The sequence below is a fragment of the Scyliorhinus torazame genome, chromosome 16 (genome assembly GCF_047496885.1).
Source record: "Scyliorhinus torazame isolate Kashiwa2021f chromosome 16, sScyTor2.1, whole genome shotgun sequence".
Lineage (NCBI taxonomy): Eukaryota > Metazoa > Chordata > Chondrichthyes > Carcharhiniformes > Scyliorhinidae > Scyliorhinus > Scyliorhinus torazame.
Window position 1 is genome coordinate 163,130,460 of NC_092722.1, and position 14,931 is coordinate 163,145,390.

General features: G+C 45.1%; 1 protein-coding gene and 1 pseudogene across 1 annotated transcript in view; one reads left to right on the forward strand and one right to left on the reverse strand.

Moving 5' to 3' along the window:
• LOC140393195 (G protein-coupled receptor kinase 5-like) overlaps positions 1-14,931 on the reverse strand; it is a 385,259-nt gene that overhangs the window by 79,710 nt on the left and 290,618 nt on the right. The window contains exon 5 of the mRNA XM_072479357.1: positions 12,653-12,753. Coding sequence (XP_072335458.1) covers positions 12,653-12,753 — 101 coding nt within the window. The remainder of the gene's footprint in view (positions 1-12,652; positions 12,754-14,931) is intronic.
• LOC140393194 (nucleolin-like) lies at positions 7,609-9,666 on the forward strand (annotated as a pseudogene).

Below are 14,931 nucleotides of genomic sequence, written 5' to 3' on the forward strand. Positions count from 1 at the left end.
GGTAAAGCCTTCTTGCCCACCCCTGAACGGGTAGATGGTAATATGGTAGATGGCTGGAGGCTGAAATCGGTAGCCCACCTGCCAATGTTAAAAATAATGAATGGACAATTGAGCTTGTTAGCAAGCCAACTGAACCATATTTGCCTCTGCCTATGCCCTAAAATGGAATGGCCTAGGCAGGTGCTTTTAGAAATGAATGGAATGGCACATCATTCGATGTCTTTGCGCATTGGAGGCCCCCCCTCCCCCTCCCCACAGCCCCACCCCATGTTACCTCCCCTTTGTTCCTTTGTGCCTGGCCTCTGTAGCCATCTCAGATAGCCATCTGCAAAGCACCATGGGAATTATGGCCAACCCAGGACTCAGACATACTCAGAGTTTGTGTGTGTATTTGCAACCCAAATAGCTAGATGCGATCGAAACCCCTGCACGTTTGCATTCTAATGGCCCATTTCACCAGAACAAAAGGACTGTACTCAGGTAACCGATACAGATACAGACTAACCGGCGCCAATGTCAAACAGTCAAGGTGAATGACCGCTCAGGACACACCCAGCCATCAAGGCACTGTTAGAATCTTTAATGGCCAAAATCGAAGGCAGTGATCAAAGCCTGTCGAATTATTGGGTCCAAAGCTAAGGACCACCCCAAAGAGTGCAAAATCCCAGAGCGATAAAAAGAGACACAGCCCTGTGTTCGGTCTCTCTTGGCCCCGCCCTACGCCTAAAACCAAGTGTAGCATTTCAACCAAAAGGCAAGTTCAAGACCAATGATCGCTACCAGACGGATGAGCCCAGCCACGCAAGATCCGAACAAAGGCCTTGTTCATCTGCAAAGAGCCGGTTGCCCTGAAGTTAAGTGTAGGTTATTGTAGTTGTTAGGTGTAGTTTAACTTGTAGTCTTTTATGTTGCATGTCAAAGTAATTCTTGTGTGTAAATGAACTTGACTAACTGGTTGTTTGGTCTTTGATCGATATCCGGTACAGCCTTGTGGTGGTATCATTTAATACCTGCCGACTCTGAAAAGCAATATTATCATTAATAACTGCCATATCTAGTTAATTTGGCAATATTATTGGTGCCTTTTGGATAGTATTCCACTCATTAAAAAGAGCAACATTATTGGGGACTCCGGTGCCAATTGGCAACACCTCTGAAACCCACTCTCCCACACCCCTTCCCATGCTGCCCAATCTCTCCCAGTCCTAAAAGCCTGGTACTTACCTGCCTTCAGGATCCATCAATATTCTGGCCCATTACTCAGTTCTGGCACAATCAGATTGGCCAGCAGCTCTCGAGAATAGGACTTCCTCTCCCTGAGGGGTGGAAGTTCCACTCTCATCCTGTTTCGCCTGTTGGCAGTGCTTTATTGCTGGGGGATGGGCTTTTTTATTTAAAGATCTGTTGGCTGCTGGACAATTCTTGCAACAGAGGGTGAACAATATGCAGAGAAATCGAGGCCTCTTCTTCGAATGCGAAGGAAAAGGTAGGACGGAGTTTGGCAATAATCACCCAATGGAATATCCTGCAGTGACTACTTCCATTCATACATGATGAACGGGCATTTGCGAGAGGTACTGGAGAAATGCTGCCAACAATAGAACTGCATCCCAGTCAGAGAACTGTGTTACGACTCCCTGGCTAGTGCACGGTCAATTCCAGCCCCACTTGACCCGGAGTCGCAACACAATTGAAATTAATAAATACTTCTTAGAAATACACCTGAGATCTTTGGCCCTTAGCTGCCCAATAAATACAGTCCCCAGGTTTGTAAATATAAACACAATTATGTTTATTAGTAACAGTAACTATAATTAAATATTTAGCAATTGCAACAGGTTAATTATTATTCAATTCCTAACCCCCTACTTAAACTTGCATTCTGCACACACACAAGACCGACAAGAGGGGAGAAGAGGGGGTAAAATAAAAGCAAAAGAGAAGAGTCTTTATTTCAGATAGTTGTTTCTAGCACACCTTCCTATACTTTAAGCTTTCAGGTCGAGACGTCTTCTTGAGAGAGAGAGAGAGAGAGAGAGAGAGAGAGAGAGAGAGAGAAAAAGAGAGAGGGAGAAAGGGAGAGAAAGAGAGTGAAAGAGAGTGAAAGGGAGTGAAAGAGAGAGAAAGAGAGAGAAAGAGCGAGAGAGAGAGAGAGAGAGAGAGAGAGAGAAAGAGAAAGCAGGTCCTTGTGTCTCAGCGTCCAGATCTCCAAGTGTCTTCCTCCTGGCTCTCTGAAAATCATCCCACTCAGGCACTTTGAAAATCATCCTCATCATCAGCCGTTACCGGGCAGTATAACAGCCTTTTGGCCAATTCATTGGCCACCAGCCAACCAATTGATCAGAGTCCCACCGATCTCTCGGGTGCCGAAACGTCGGAGTTCTGCTGTCCGAAAGCTAGCAAAGTGTTCTATGTTGTAACTTTGAGTTTCTCATTTCCTCTGCTCAACTTGAAGATATATATCCATGAAGGATCAAAACGAAAACAGCAAAAATAAAGAAAGGGAAAATAAATAAATCATCAAGAAAGACCCTTACAGTTGGGCATAAATGGTTCATTTTCTGGTTAGCAGGATGTGACAGGTGGTGTGCCAAGGGACCAGTGGTGAGGCCTCAACTCTTTACAATTAAAATTTTTTTTTTAAAGTACCCAATTCATTTTTTCCAATTAAGAGGCAATTTAGTGTGGCCAATCTGCCTACCCTGAACACTGTTGTGTTATGCTGCTTCATGTAGCATAACCTGCTTCCATGATGTATGCTTTGACAAAGGAAGCTCCAGACTATGAAATGAGTTCAACTTGTTTATTGAACTATTAACACAGTTCTTAAATGAGTTTGATTCTCTGCTCATCTAGCTGTAGTAACTCAGTCTATCTTTACCAGCCTGCTCTAAGCCAGGTGCTGGACGTGATGCTGTTGATCAATCCTGATATACTCTCTAGATGTCTGTCTGTGGAAAGAGGCAGAGCATAGATTATCATAGAATTTACAGTGCAGAAGGAGGCCATTCAGCCCATCGAGTCTGCACCGGCTCTTGGAAAGAGCACCCTACCCAAGGTCAACACCGCCACCCTATCCCCATAACCCCACCCAACACTAAGGGCAATTTTGGACACTAAGGGCAATTTATCATGGCCAATCCACCTAACCCGCACATCTTTGGACTGTGGGAGGAAACCGGAGCACCCGGAGAAAACCCACGCACACACGGGGAGGATGTGCAGACTCCGCACAGACAGTGACCCAAGCCAGAATCGAACCTGGGACCTTGGAGCTGTGAAGCAATTGTGCTATCCACAAGGCTACCGTGCTGCCCATATCCATGTGTGCCCTGTCCTTTTATATGGGATGTGAAGTGCCCCCTTGTGGTAATGCCACCTCTGGGTGTCCCGATTACCCATTGGCTGTGTCTGTTATAATGACCCATTGGCTGTATGTCTTCATGTCATGACATCTCTGGTGCTCCCTCTAGTGGTTACTTAGTTGTAGTGTATTTACATTCACCCCTTGTGAATATACAGTGATACATATCACCACATCCCCCTTTTTTCGTGTTACATATTTTCTGTACTTGGTTAAAGAAAATTGAACAAAATAGGTAGATAAGTGATGACATGTACAAGTCATGATGACAGTGATGATAATACAATACCAAATAATATTTATGAGTCCAAAGTTCATGAATTTATATGGTCGAGTGACTTTCTTCTTTTGTTATTGAAGTGTCGATGTTGCTGTTGTCATTTCCTTGTGAACGCCGTCAGCGTCCCTGTGCTTAAGGAACCAAGAAGTCATCAGGAGACGTTCAAATGGTCAAATCACTTCGTTGTCTGATTTGGACTCTTTTGTTTTTGATGCTTGTGGTAGCGATTCTTGATGTTGTCTTTCCTGTCTGACCTGGACTGGTGTCTGCGTTTGTGGTATTGATGCCATATGTCAGCTGCTTTGAAAGCTGGTCTGCTTGTTTGTAGTGCAGCAAACGTGAATTTTTAAGATGCGTTATCATGCCATGATATGTCTGCACACTTGCCATTGTCTTGAGCTGTGCTGTCACAGTGTCCTTCAATTGCTGAATTGTACCATGTCGTACCAGTCGTTGTTGTAAGTGTTGTTTTGCTGTGCTTGTTGTTGTCGTTGGTGCCTTTGGTACACTTCTTGTTGTTGTCTGTGTTGTTGTTTTTGTAGGTTTTGTTGTTGTGTTTGTTGCGCTCAATTACCATTCTGAGAGGAGAATTCGAGTCCTTCACAAAGTTACTTGTGTCAGTGTCCTTTGTGGCATCTGCTGTTTCATTGAGCGTTTCGTCTTTGATTCCTCGGTGCTCCCCTTCTGGAGTCATGTCAGGTTCACTTGAATCATCTTTGGCTCGTTGATGCTCCCCATCTGGAGTCCGTTCTGGTTCACCTGAATCAGCTTTGGTTTCTTGATGGTCCTCTGTCGGAGTCATTTCAGGTTCACTTGCATCATCTTTGGTTTCTTGATGCTCCTCGTCTGGAGTCAAAAACTTCAAGATTTCATTTTCTTGTGGAGCGGTTCGAGTGGATGAGGTTTCAATTGACGTGGTCCCACTGGACTCACTAGTAGTTTCACTTGGATTGTCGAGTGCCTCTGTGCATACGAGCTGAGATCTGTCAGTCTCGCGGTGATGTTGCACATCTTATATGGGAATTGTGATGCCTTCGTCACTTGTCTCACATACAGTGGGTAGACCTGCAGTGTCTTCTTGTTGGTTAGTTAAGCTGGGTAGACTGTCAGAGTCTTCTTCTGGTGGCTCAAGTAATCAGGGTAGACTGTTATAGTCTTTCTGTTGTTCACGTGAGCATGGCAGACTTGCATCGTCTGCTGCTGGTTGCTCAGATAAGGTGGATAGACCTTCATGGTCTTGTTCATGCATGGACTGCGCTTTGGAGTCTTGAGTTGCTCCCATTGTGGAGTCTGTCAACAAGGTCGCTGTGGAGGTTTGTATCGCCCTCTCTGTGGAGTCTGGCATCATTCCCTGTGTGGAGTCGTGCAGTGGTCTCGCTGTGGAGTCTTTCATCGCTTTCTGTGTGGAGTCTTGCAGTGGTCTAGCTGTGGAGTCTTCCATCGCTCTCTGTTGTGTGGAGTCGGGAACTCTTTGTGGTGCGTGGATCACTTTTCGTGTGGCATCAGGCCGCTCTGTGGGCTTCGTCGTCTTCATGGGTATTTGACAGGTTGCTGTCATCCAATGTATCGACGATCTGCCATGGCATCATGGTAATGGATTCATCTACCATGAGTAGAGTCATGTTGAGCTTTGCAACCGTGTTGCTGATGCTGTGATCAGCATATCCAAATAACTCACCATGTCTGAGTATTCTTCTTCGATAAACCAATTATCTTCTTGCGTTTCGGTATTGTCATTGCGCTCTCTGTGTCCAAGGAAGAAATCATCGTCTGAGTAGTAGTCTTCAAGGACCAAATATCTCTTTGGGCGGTGCTAACTGCTTGTTGCAGGGTTCTGTGGAGGTTGATTTCAACTACAGGTAGAAGTTCAGGCATTGTTCTGTCTTTCGAGGTGAAAGAATGGTGTTTTGCGGCTTTAAAACTCTTCTTTTAAATTTTCGGACATTTCCCCATTAAATGGGCATGGTCCGGGGCCTCTGACATCATGACGCTCGTGACGTAAAGCTTCCATGTAAAGCTGAAATTGTTGCTTGAATGCACGGCAGTCGGCACTGAGAGTGCCGTGGTACCCGAGTGGATTAGGAACCGGAATCTCGATCATCGTGCCTGGGTTCGGTTGCTGGTTGTCACGGATCTTACTGAGTTGAGCTAAATAGATTGAACAGGCACGCCTGGTATCATGTTGTGTTATGCTGCTTCGTGTAGCATAAGCTGCTTCCTTGATGTATGCTTTGACAAAGGAAGCTCCAGAGTATGAAATGAGTTCAACTTGTTTATTGAACTATTAACACAGTTCTTAAATGAGTTTGATTCTCTGCTAATCTAGCTGTAGTAACTCAGTCTATCTTTACCAGCCTGCTCTAAGCCACGTGCTGGATGTGATGCTGTTGATCAACCCTGATGTACTCTCTAGATGTCTGTCTGTGGAAAGAGGCAGAGCATGTGTGCCCTGTCCTTTTATATGGGTTGTGAAGTGTCCCCTTGTGGTAATGCCACCTCTGGGTGGCCTGATTACCCATTGGTTTTGTCCTGTTATAATGACCCATTGGCTGTATGTCTGCATGTCATGACATCTCTGGTGCTCCCTGTAGTGGTTACTTAGTTGTAGTGTATTTACATTAACCCCTTGTGTATATACAGTGATGCATATCACCACAAACACTTTACAATTTATATAGATGATTTGGATGAAGAGACCGATGGTATGGCTGCTAGATTTGCTGATGGCACAAAGATAGTTAGGAAAGTAAGTTGCGAAAAGGACTAAGAAGGCTACAAAAGGATACAGATTGGTTAGGTGAGTGGGTAAAGATCTGTTAAATGGAGTATAATGTGGATACATGTGAGATTGTCCATTTTGGCAAGAAGAATAAGAAAGCTTATTATCCAAATGGGGAGAGATTGCAGAGCACTGAAATGCGGAGGAATCGGAGTGCCCTCCCGCATGAATAGCAAAAGGCTAGTACGCAGGTGCAGCAAATAATTAGCAAAACTAACAGAATGTTACTGTTTATTGCAAAGGGAATTAAATACAAGAGTAAGGAGGTTATGCTTCAGTTACACGGGACATTGGTGAGACCACATCTGGAGTACTGTGTACAGTATTGGTCTCCTATTACAGTATTTAAAGAAAGTTGTATATGCATTACAGAAGGTTTACGAGATTAATACCTTGAATGGGTGAATTGTCTTATGAAGCAAGGGTGGACAGTTTAGGCTTGTATCCGCTGGAGTTTAGAAGAGTAAGAGGCGACTTGATTGAAACATACATGATCCTGAAGGACTTGACAGGGTGAATGTGTAAAGGATTGTTGGAGAATCTAGGACTAGGGGGCCACTGTTGAAAAATAGGGGTCGGTTGCCGTTTAAGACTGAGACAAGGAGTTATTTTTTCTCTCAGAGGGTTGTGTGATTTTGGCATTCTCTCCCTCAAAAGGTGGTTGAGACAGAGTCTATGAATATCTTTAAGGCAGAAGTATATAGATTTTTGATTAGCAAGGGGGTGAAAGGTTATCAGAGGTAGGCAGGAAATTGAGGCTAAAATTAGACTACTGGTGGTCTTATTAAATGGCGGAGCAGGCTCAAGGGCCTACCCCTGCTCCTAATTCACATGACCGTATGTCACCATCCTCAGAAAATGGAGGTTAAAAATCAGGAAAGGCAGACAAGTGCTGATAACCAAAACAACCAGACTATCAGAAAGACTGGAGTTTTCCACTTTTGAAAGAGCAGGAACATTTCTAAATACTTCACAGAATTACTAGGCACCTGTGATGAGAAAAAGACAAGGAATGGAGATGAAATATCATGTGATGCAATAGCGAAAAATGACTAAGACTGAAAATATAATAGTGTCTTCTGCGAATTGCATTCCACATTACCATCCAGTAGAATATATATTCACAAAGACAATAGAAAGGATTTTAGTTTATCTCATCCTTATGAAAGTTGATTAATCTTTTTTTTTTGCTGCGCAGCTCGCGGTGGTGGAAACACGTGGGTCAGCTCCGTCCGCTCGAGCCGACAAGCAAGCGTTTTGAAAATGGTGAAACTGGCCAAGGCAGATAAAAAGCAGGGCAAACCTAAAAAGGCTGCCCCTCCACCACCCCCTGAAGATTTTGAAGAGTCTACTTCTGAGGAGGAAAGTGAAGAGGAGTAACTACCAGCACCTCCTGTTAAAAAGGCTGCGACTCCAGCTGCTAAGACACCAAAGTCTGCTAACAAATAAAATGGTAAAGCTGTAAAAAAGAGAGCAGTGACGAGGAGGAGGAGGACAATGAGGAGGATGTAGAAGAGGAAGAAGACTCGGAGGAAGAATCTGAGGAGGAGAAATCAACTCCTAAGCTTGCGGCTGCTGTGACAAAAAAAAGCAAAGGAAGAATCTGATGAAGATGAGGATGATGAAGATGAGGATGAATCTGAGGAGGAGGAAGCCTTGGATACAGCGCCACCACCCAACAAAACTGGCATGGTAAAAGCTCTGGATGGAGATGAGGGTGAAGATGATGAAGGAGTGAAGAAGAGAGTGAAGATCAGGAAGCAGTTGAGATGGCTGTGCCAAAGAAAGCTGGAAAGAGGAAGAAAGAGGAGCAGAAGGCGGTGACTCCAGCTAAGAAGCACAAGGCTGAAAATGATGCATCCTTTTCGCTCTTTGTTGGAAACTTGAACTCTGAGAAGAACTTTGAAGAACTAAAGAAAGCTTTGAATGGCTTCTTCACCAAGAAGAAACTTTCAGTCACGGATGTCCGAATTGGATCCAGCAGGAAATTTGGTTATATAGACTTTGAAACCGAAGAACAGCTAGAAAAAGCATTGGAATTCAATGGAAACAAAGTGCTGGGACTTGCAGTCAAACTTGACAAAGCACGCAGTAAGGAAAGCAATGCAGATAGCAAACGAGAAAGGGATTGCAGGACATTGTTTGTCAAAAATCTCCCATTCAAGATAACACAGGATGACCTCAAAGAGGTTTTTGAAGATGCTATTGACATCAGAATTCCTGCTTCTTGCGATGGTTCAGGGACACGGGGCAATGCATATATTGAATTTGAAAATGAAGCAGCTGCAGATACAGTATTGGAACAGATACAAGGCACTGAAATTGAGGGTCGAGCCACTGTCGTTGATTTCACTGGGGATAAGAGTTTGTTAAATGTGAAGGCTGGACAAGCGCAAGTACAACCAGATTCTAATACACTCATTGTAAATAACTTGGCATATTCTGCAACAGAAGAAACCCTTCAGAATATTTTTGAGAAAGCATCATTCATCAAAATGCCAGAAAACAATGGCCGACCAAAAGGATTTGTTAAGTTTGAATCAGTTGAGGATGCTAAAGAAGCTCTTGAGAATCACAGCAACACAGAAATTGAGGGAAGAACTGTGAGGTGGATTTCAGCAACCAAGGCCGCAGGAGTGGTGATGGTCCCAGCAAGACATTGTTTGTTTGTGGCCTTTCTGACGACACAATTGAAGAAACGTTGAAAGAAGCATTTGAGGGAGCTGAGAGTGCTAGAGTTGCAACAGACAGGAATTTGGAAGATCAAAAGGTTTTGGCTTTGTGGACTTCCCATCAGAAGAAGATGCAAAATTAGCTAAGGAAGCGATGGAAGATGGAGAAATTGATGGGTCCAAAATTACACTTGACTTTGCTCGACCGAAAGGCGAAAACCAGCGAGGTGGTCGAGGTGGATTTGGTGGTAGTTTTGCTGGAGGCTTTGGCGGAGGTTTTGGAAGAGGGAGAAGAGGTCGTGGTGGATTTGGTGGCCGAGGGGGCGGTGGTCGAAGTGGATTTGGAGGATTCAGAGGTGGAAAGACGACTCAAGGAAAGAAAATCAAATTTGATTAGAGACCAATAAGACTGCTTTACATCGTGTTCAGACAGAGCCTCTGATTGCCTCACAGTTGGACATTCCAGAATTCTGCATGGACTAGCTGGCTGTGCAATTTGGAGTGTGGTGGGAGCTCCCCAAGTTTCTGAATGGACTTACAATTAAGTAAAGAGAGATTGAAATTGTTGGTACACCTTTTGTGGATTTTGTCAAATTTAAGTATTCTGTTTTACAATGTGTAAATGTACTTGCTCCCTATGATTTTTTTTAGTTACAATGTAAATGCAAGAACGTTTTAGAATGCTGTGGTTGGCATACAGTCTGACGGATTAAAAGGACCTTATTTCAAAACAAAAAACAAAAGAAAGTTGATTAATGTCTACCTGAAATTGTGTTTTACCATATATAACAGTGGGAAATAGTGAATCAGAAAACATTGCACAACAAATGGAGCACTAACAGACAGTACTGGACAGATGTACTTTAGCTAATACTTGCAGGCATTCTATAACAATATCCAACAATACGTGCCCTTAATACAAAGAACAAAGAGAAGTACAGCACAGAAACAAGCTGTTCAGCCCTCCAAGCCCGTGCCGACCATGCTGCCCATCTAAACTAAAATCTTCTACACTTCCGAGGTCCGTATTCCTCTATTCCCATCCTATTTATGTATTTGTCAAGATGCCCCTTAATCGTCACTATCGTCCCTGCTTCCACCACCTCCTCCGGCAGCGAGTTCCAGGCACCCACTTCCCTCTGTTTAAAGAAACTTACCTCGTACATCTCCTCTAAACTTTGCCCCTCGCACCTTAAGCCTATGTCCCCTAGTAATTGACTCCTCTACCCTGGGAAAAAGTCTCTGACTATCCACTCTGTCTATGCCCCTCATACTTTTGTAGACCTCTATCAGGTCACCCCTCAATCTCCTTCGTTTCAGTGAGAACAATCCAAGTTTATTCAACCTCTCCTCATAGCTAATGCCCTCCATACCAGGCAACATCCTGGTAAATATCCTCTGCACCCTCTCTAAAGCCTCCACATCCTTCTGGTAGTGTGGCGACCAGAATTGAACACTATACTCCAAGTGTGGCCTAACTAAAGTCCTATACAGCTGCAACATGACTTGCCAATTCTTATACTCAATGCCCCGGCCAATGAAGGCAAGCATGCCGTATGCCTTCTTGACTACCTTCTCCACCTGTGTTGCCCCTTTCAGTGACCTGTGGACCTGTACACCAAGATCTCTCTGACTGTCAATACTCTTGAGGGTTCTACCATTCACTGTATATTCCCTACCTGTATCAGACCTTCCAAAATGCATTACCTCACATTTGTCCGGATTAAACTCCATCGTAATACATGACTATTAACTGCCACTTTTCCAAAAAGGGCTCAAAATGCAGAAGAACCTGAAAACCGTAGCCAAAAGTTTCAAAATACAAGTTTTGGAGCAAACTTTTCAGAATTGCCTACTATGACACAGTTAGTCTTGATACAATTACACTCTTGGCACGATGTGGAGCCAAATGTGTAATTTTGTGCCAAAGTAAACTTTCAAAAAGGAAATTGGAAATTAAAAATTCTTGTTGAGTTTCTGTTTGATTGAAAACACAAATGAAAAACCTAGATTTTTGAATGTTAAACTTAAAATTTTCCATCACTGTCTTTGGCAGAATGCAGTTGCCAATAAATGACTCCTCAGCCATGTGATTTATCTTGTACTAACACTAGATATCAGCGTGCTGCTTCAAGCTGGAATGCATCTCAAATCCTGTATTCTCACCACCACTTAGACTGCTAGCTACTTCTCTCCTTAAAAGGGTTCCTGAAACTTCAGGTGGAATACTGCACCCTTTAAAAATAATTGCGTGTTGGGACATTTCCTGTCCTTGACCCTGCTCCTGCTGGTACACTAACCAGGCCTCCAAAATGGTCACCTCCATGATGGCGCCAGGTTCCAGAGGCTCCAGACCGAATGAGAGGGTTGGCAGCCTTGGAAAGCCATCCGAGACGTAGACATAGAATTTACAGTGCAGAAGGAGGCCATTTGACCCATCGAGTCTGCGCCGACCCTTGAAAAGAGCACCCCACACCTCCACCCTATCCCAGTAACCCCACCTAACCTTTTTGGGCACAAAGGGAAATTTTGCATGGCCAATCCAGCCCCATTTGCAGAGATAGGAGCTGCCACTGAAGGATCCATTACGAGAGTCTCTTTTTAAAATTGAAATGTGGCCAAAGCTGTCAGGCCACACCTGCGGAGGGGAGAGGGGGCGTCCCAAGAGGAACCTGTGCCTGCAGCTGTGGCCCACTGAGCCCTGCACCTCCAGATGAGGTTGGGAAACTGAAAGAAGCCTCAGCGGTCCCCCATCTGCTTGTTGGCTAGCAGCCTTCAAGCACCCACCGAACCTTCAATCTGTCTACAATTAGGCGTGTGATTATTTAAATCGGCTAGCTGCCGCTGCTCGGTGGCTAGTTGCCACCTTTGATGATCCACCTCCAGAACGGGGTAGGAACACAGTGAACCATCCACCCAGTGTCCTTGTATAAGATTTCATCCAGGTGTCAGCTACAGAAAATGGAAGATTACACCCTTCATTCTAACCCATGCTTTCGATCATCTCCTGGCCATTCTATTACTCAACATTTGTTTCTCCTCTGTGACATATTTTGAGGCCCCTTTGTGTTAAAGGTGCTGTATAAATGGACTAGGTACAATAAACCTAATGACTGCGACACTATCAATGATACTGCGATGAAGATTGGAACAACATGCTTTTACATACTGAGTTGGTCATACAGTTTGCTCAGTCTGTTTAAAGAAAGGTGCTGGGTTTGTCCTAACTGTACAACAAAGATAACAAGTAATAACTGGTGAGCATGTTTCACATTAGGGCTGCTTTAACTTTGCTTCTTGAAAGAAAAATCAGATTTGGACTTGAGGGATGATTCATTAATCAAAATGTGTAACGCACGAACCCCACTGTAGCATTCCAGAGGATGTCACACAGAAGGAAGGATATACTTATGGTAATAATAAGTGAAAACTAAATAGCAAGAGAAATGTAAACGTCGTCATCTTTCAAATTATGAGACTGCAGCAACTGGATACTTTGGTTAAACAGAGGGCAGAAATGACTCCCTGGCGAATCACATTTGTGTTTCTTCACTTACTTCACACAGCTACAGAAGAGTTCTTTGCACGCATTCATTTCAAGTTTTTCTTTACATTGCTGGACAATATCCTCGCTGACTTCTCGTATATATCCTGGGGACTGAAAACACATAGGGTTTTAACCATGGAAAATTCATTTAAGGTCACAAATGGGCTTTGTTCAATCTGCAGACAAATGCTAGACATTGAAAGTAAACATTGTATGCTTTTTACCTTTACACATCATAAATTACACACTCGAAACCTCAGGAACATTATTGCACAGAGATCCAGTCAGTCCTTTGTTAATTACTTTTTTGAAAAGTTTTCGTATTTGAAGTTATATTATAGTATAAGTGCCAGTGAAATATAAAATCATAATTTCAACCGAGATCAGTGGTACACATTTCCTCATTAATTATTTTCTTTTACGATGAATAATGCGATTGATTTTCCAGTGGGGAATGGCTTTATAGCCGATTTCTTCATTTGATTTACCTGCTGGTAATGGGCCCCATTAAGTACCATCATTTTCTCATTGATGTTCATTCTGCCAGTAATGAATCACTGCTGTTGTAGAAATAGAAGGGGGAATTTTAACTCCCTCTATTCACCCAGCAGAAGGCAGCGGAATGGAGTTAAAATCAGAATGGTGCTCACCAACCTTTTACCAGCCCGCAACTTGTTAATGCTGCTTTTTCTGCGGAGTGGAATCACTTGCCTTACTCAGCTGGGAGCCCTTGCAAAAATAAATTGGGGTCCTATGTTGCCAAGTGGACCTGAAATAAATTTTCATGCTCTGCTGAGGGAGTTTCCACCACGGACACTCCTGATAGACAAATGTTTATTTTTTGGTGGCTGGGGGTAGGAATTTAGGCAGCTCCCACAATGGGGATCCCCACCAACAGTCTGCCCCATAAAACCAGTGGTGCCTAACCTGAGGCCCGGGGGCCACATGCAGCCCATCAGGCTTCTGAGTGCGGCCCACAAGGCATTGTGTTGATCTTTGCCCACAGACAGGGTTGCCACATTCTGCCGGTGTCCGGCTGTGTAATTTTTTTCTACTGGTATGACTGAAGTGATACCCACTTAAAGCAAGCACGTGAAGTGAGGTGCACGGTGATAGCACACAACACTGACTGTGAGAACCTTCATCCAAAGTGTAAATGTTCCTTTTGAAGTTGGTGATAGTTCTATTAATATATAAATAATTAAGCATTTTATATATCTTGTTTTGAAATATTTAGCATGTTTTTAATCTTATTTATGGAGTCATGGTTAGTGAACAGACCTGGGGCGTAATTCTCCGCAATCGGCGCGATGTCCGCCGACCGGCGCCAAAAATGGCACGAATCAGTCCGGCATCGCGCCGCCCCAAAGGTGCGGACTCCTCCGCATCTTGAGCGGCCGAGCCCTAACCTGAAGGGGCTAGGCCAGCGCCGGAATGATTTCTGCCCCGCCAGCTGACGGGAAAGGCCTTTGGTGCCCCGCCAGCTGGTGCGAAACAAACTTTGCCGGGCGACGCATGCGCGGGAGCGTCAGCGGCCGCTCAAGGCATCCCCGCGCATGCGCAGTGGAGGGGGTCTCTTCCGCCTCCTCCATGGTGGAGACCATGGCAAAGGAGGAAGGAAAAGAGTGCCCCCACGGCACAGGCCCGCCCGCAGATCGGTGGGCCCCGATCGCGGGCCAGGCCACCGCGGGGGAACCCCCCGGGGCCAGATCGCCCCGCGCCCCCTCCTGGACCCCAGGAAGCCCACCCGCGCCGCCTTGTCCCGCCGGTAAGAGAGGTGGTTTAATCCACACCGGCGGGACAGGCATTCCAGCAGCTGGACTTCGGCCCATCCGGGCCGGAGAATCGCCAGGGGAGGGCCCGCCAACCGGCGCGGCGCGATTCCCGCCCCCGCCGAATATCCGGTGCCGGAGAATTCAGCGGGATTCACGCCAGCCACCGGCGATTCTCCGACCCGGCGGGGGGGTCGGAGGATCCCGCCCCTGATTTCAATCTTGCGGCCCACTGAGATGAAGGAAGGTCACTCACGGGCCAACTCACCAGCCTACGCTGCCCATCACTGCATCAAATGCTCGCAATGTGCACCAATCTGCAAGATAGCTAACTGCTGTTGGTGCATGGGTCACCCAATCTTCACAGGCCTTTGCCTGCAAGTTGCCTTTGGATTTTCATTTCAGGCAGGCAGCTAGCCAACACCACATTAATTAGGTGCAGCTGGCTGTTAAAATGGACCAAGGCCGAAATCCTCTGGCCGTATGGATTTTCTGTTCCCACTGGCAGCGCATTCCT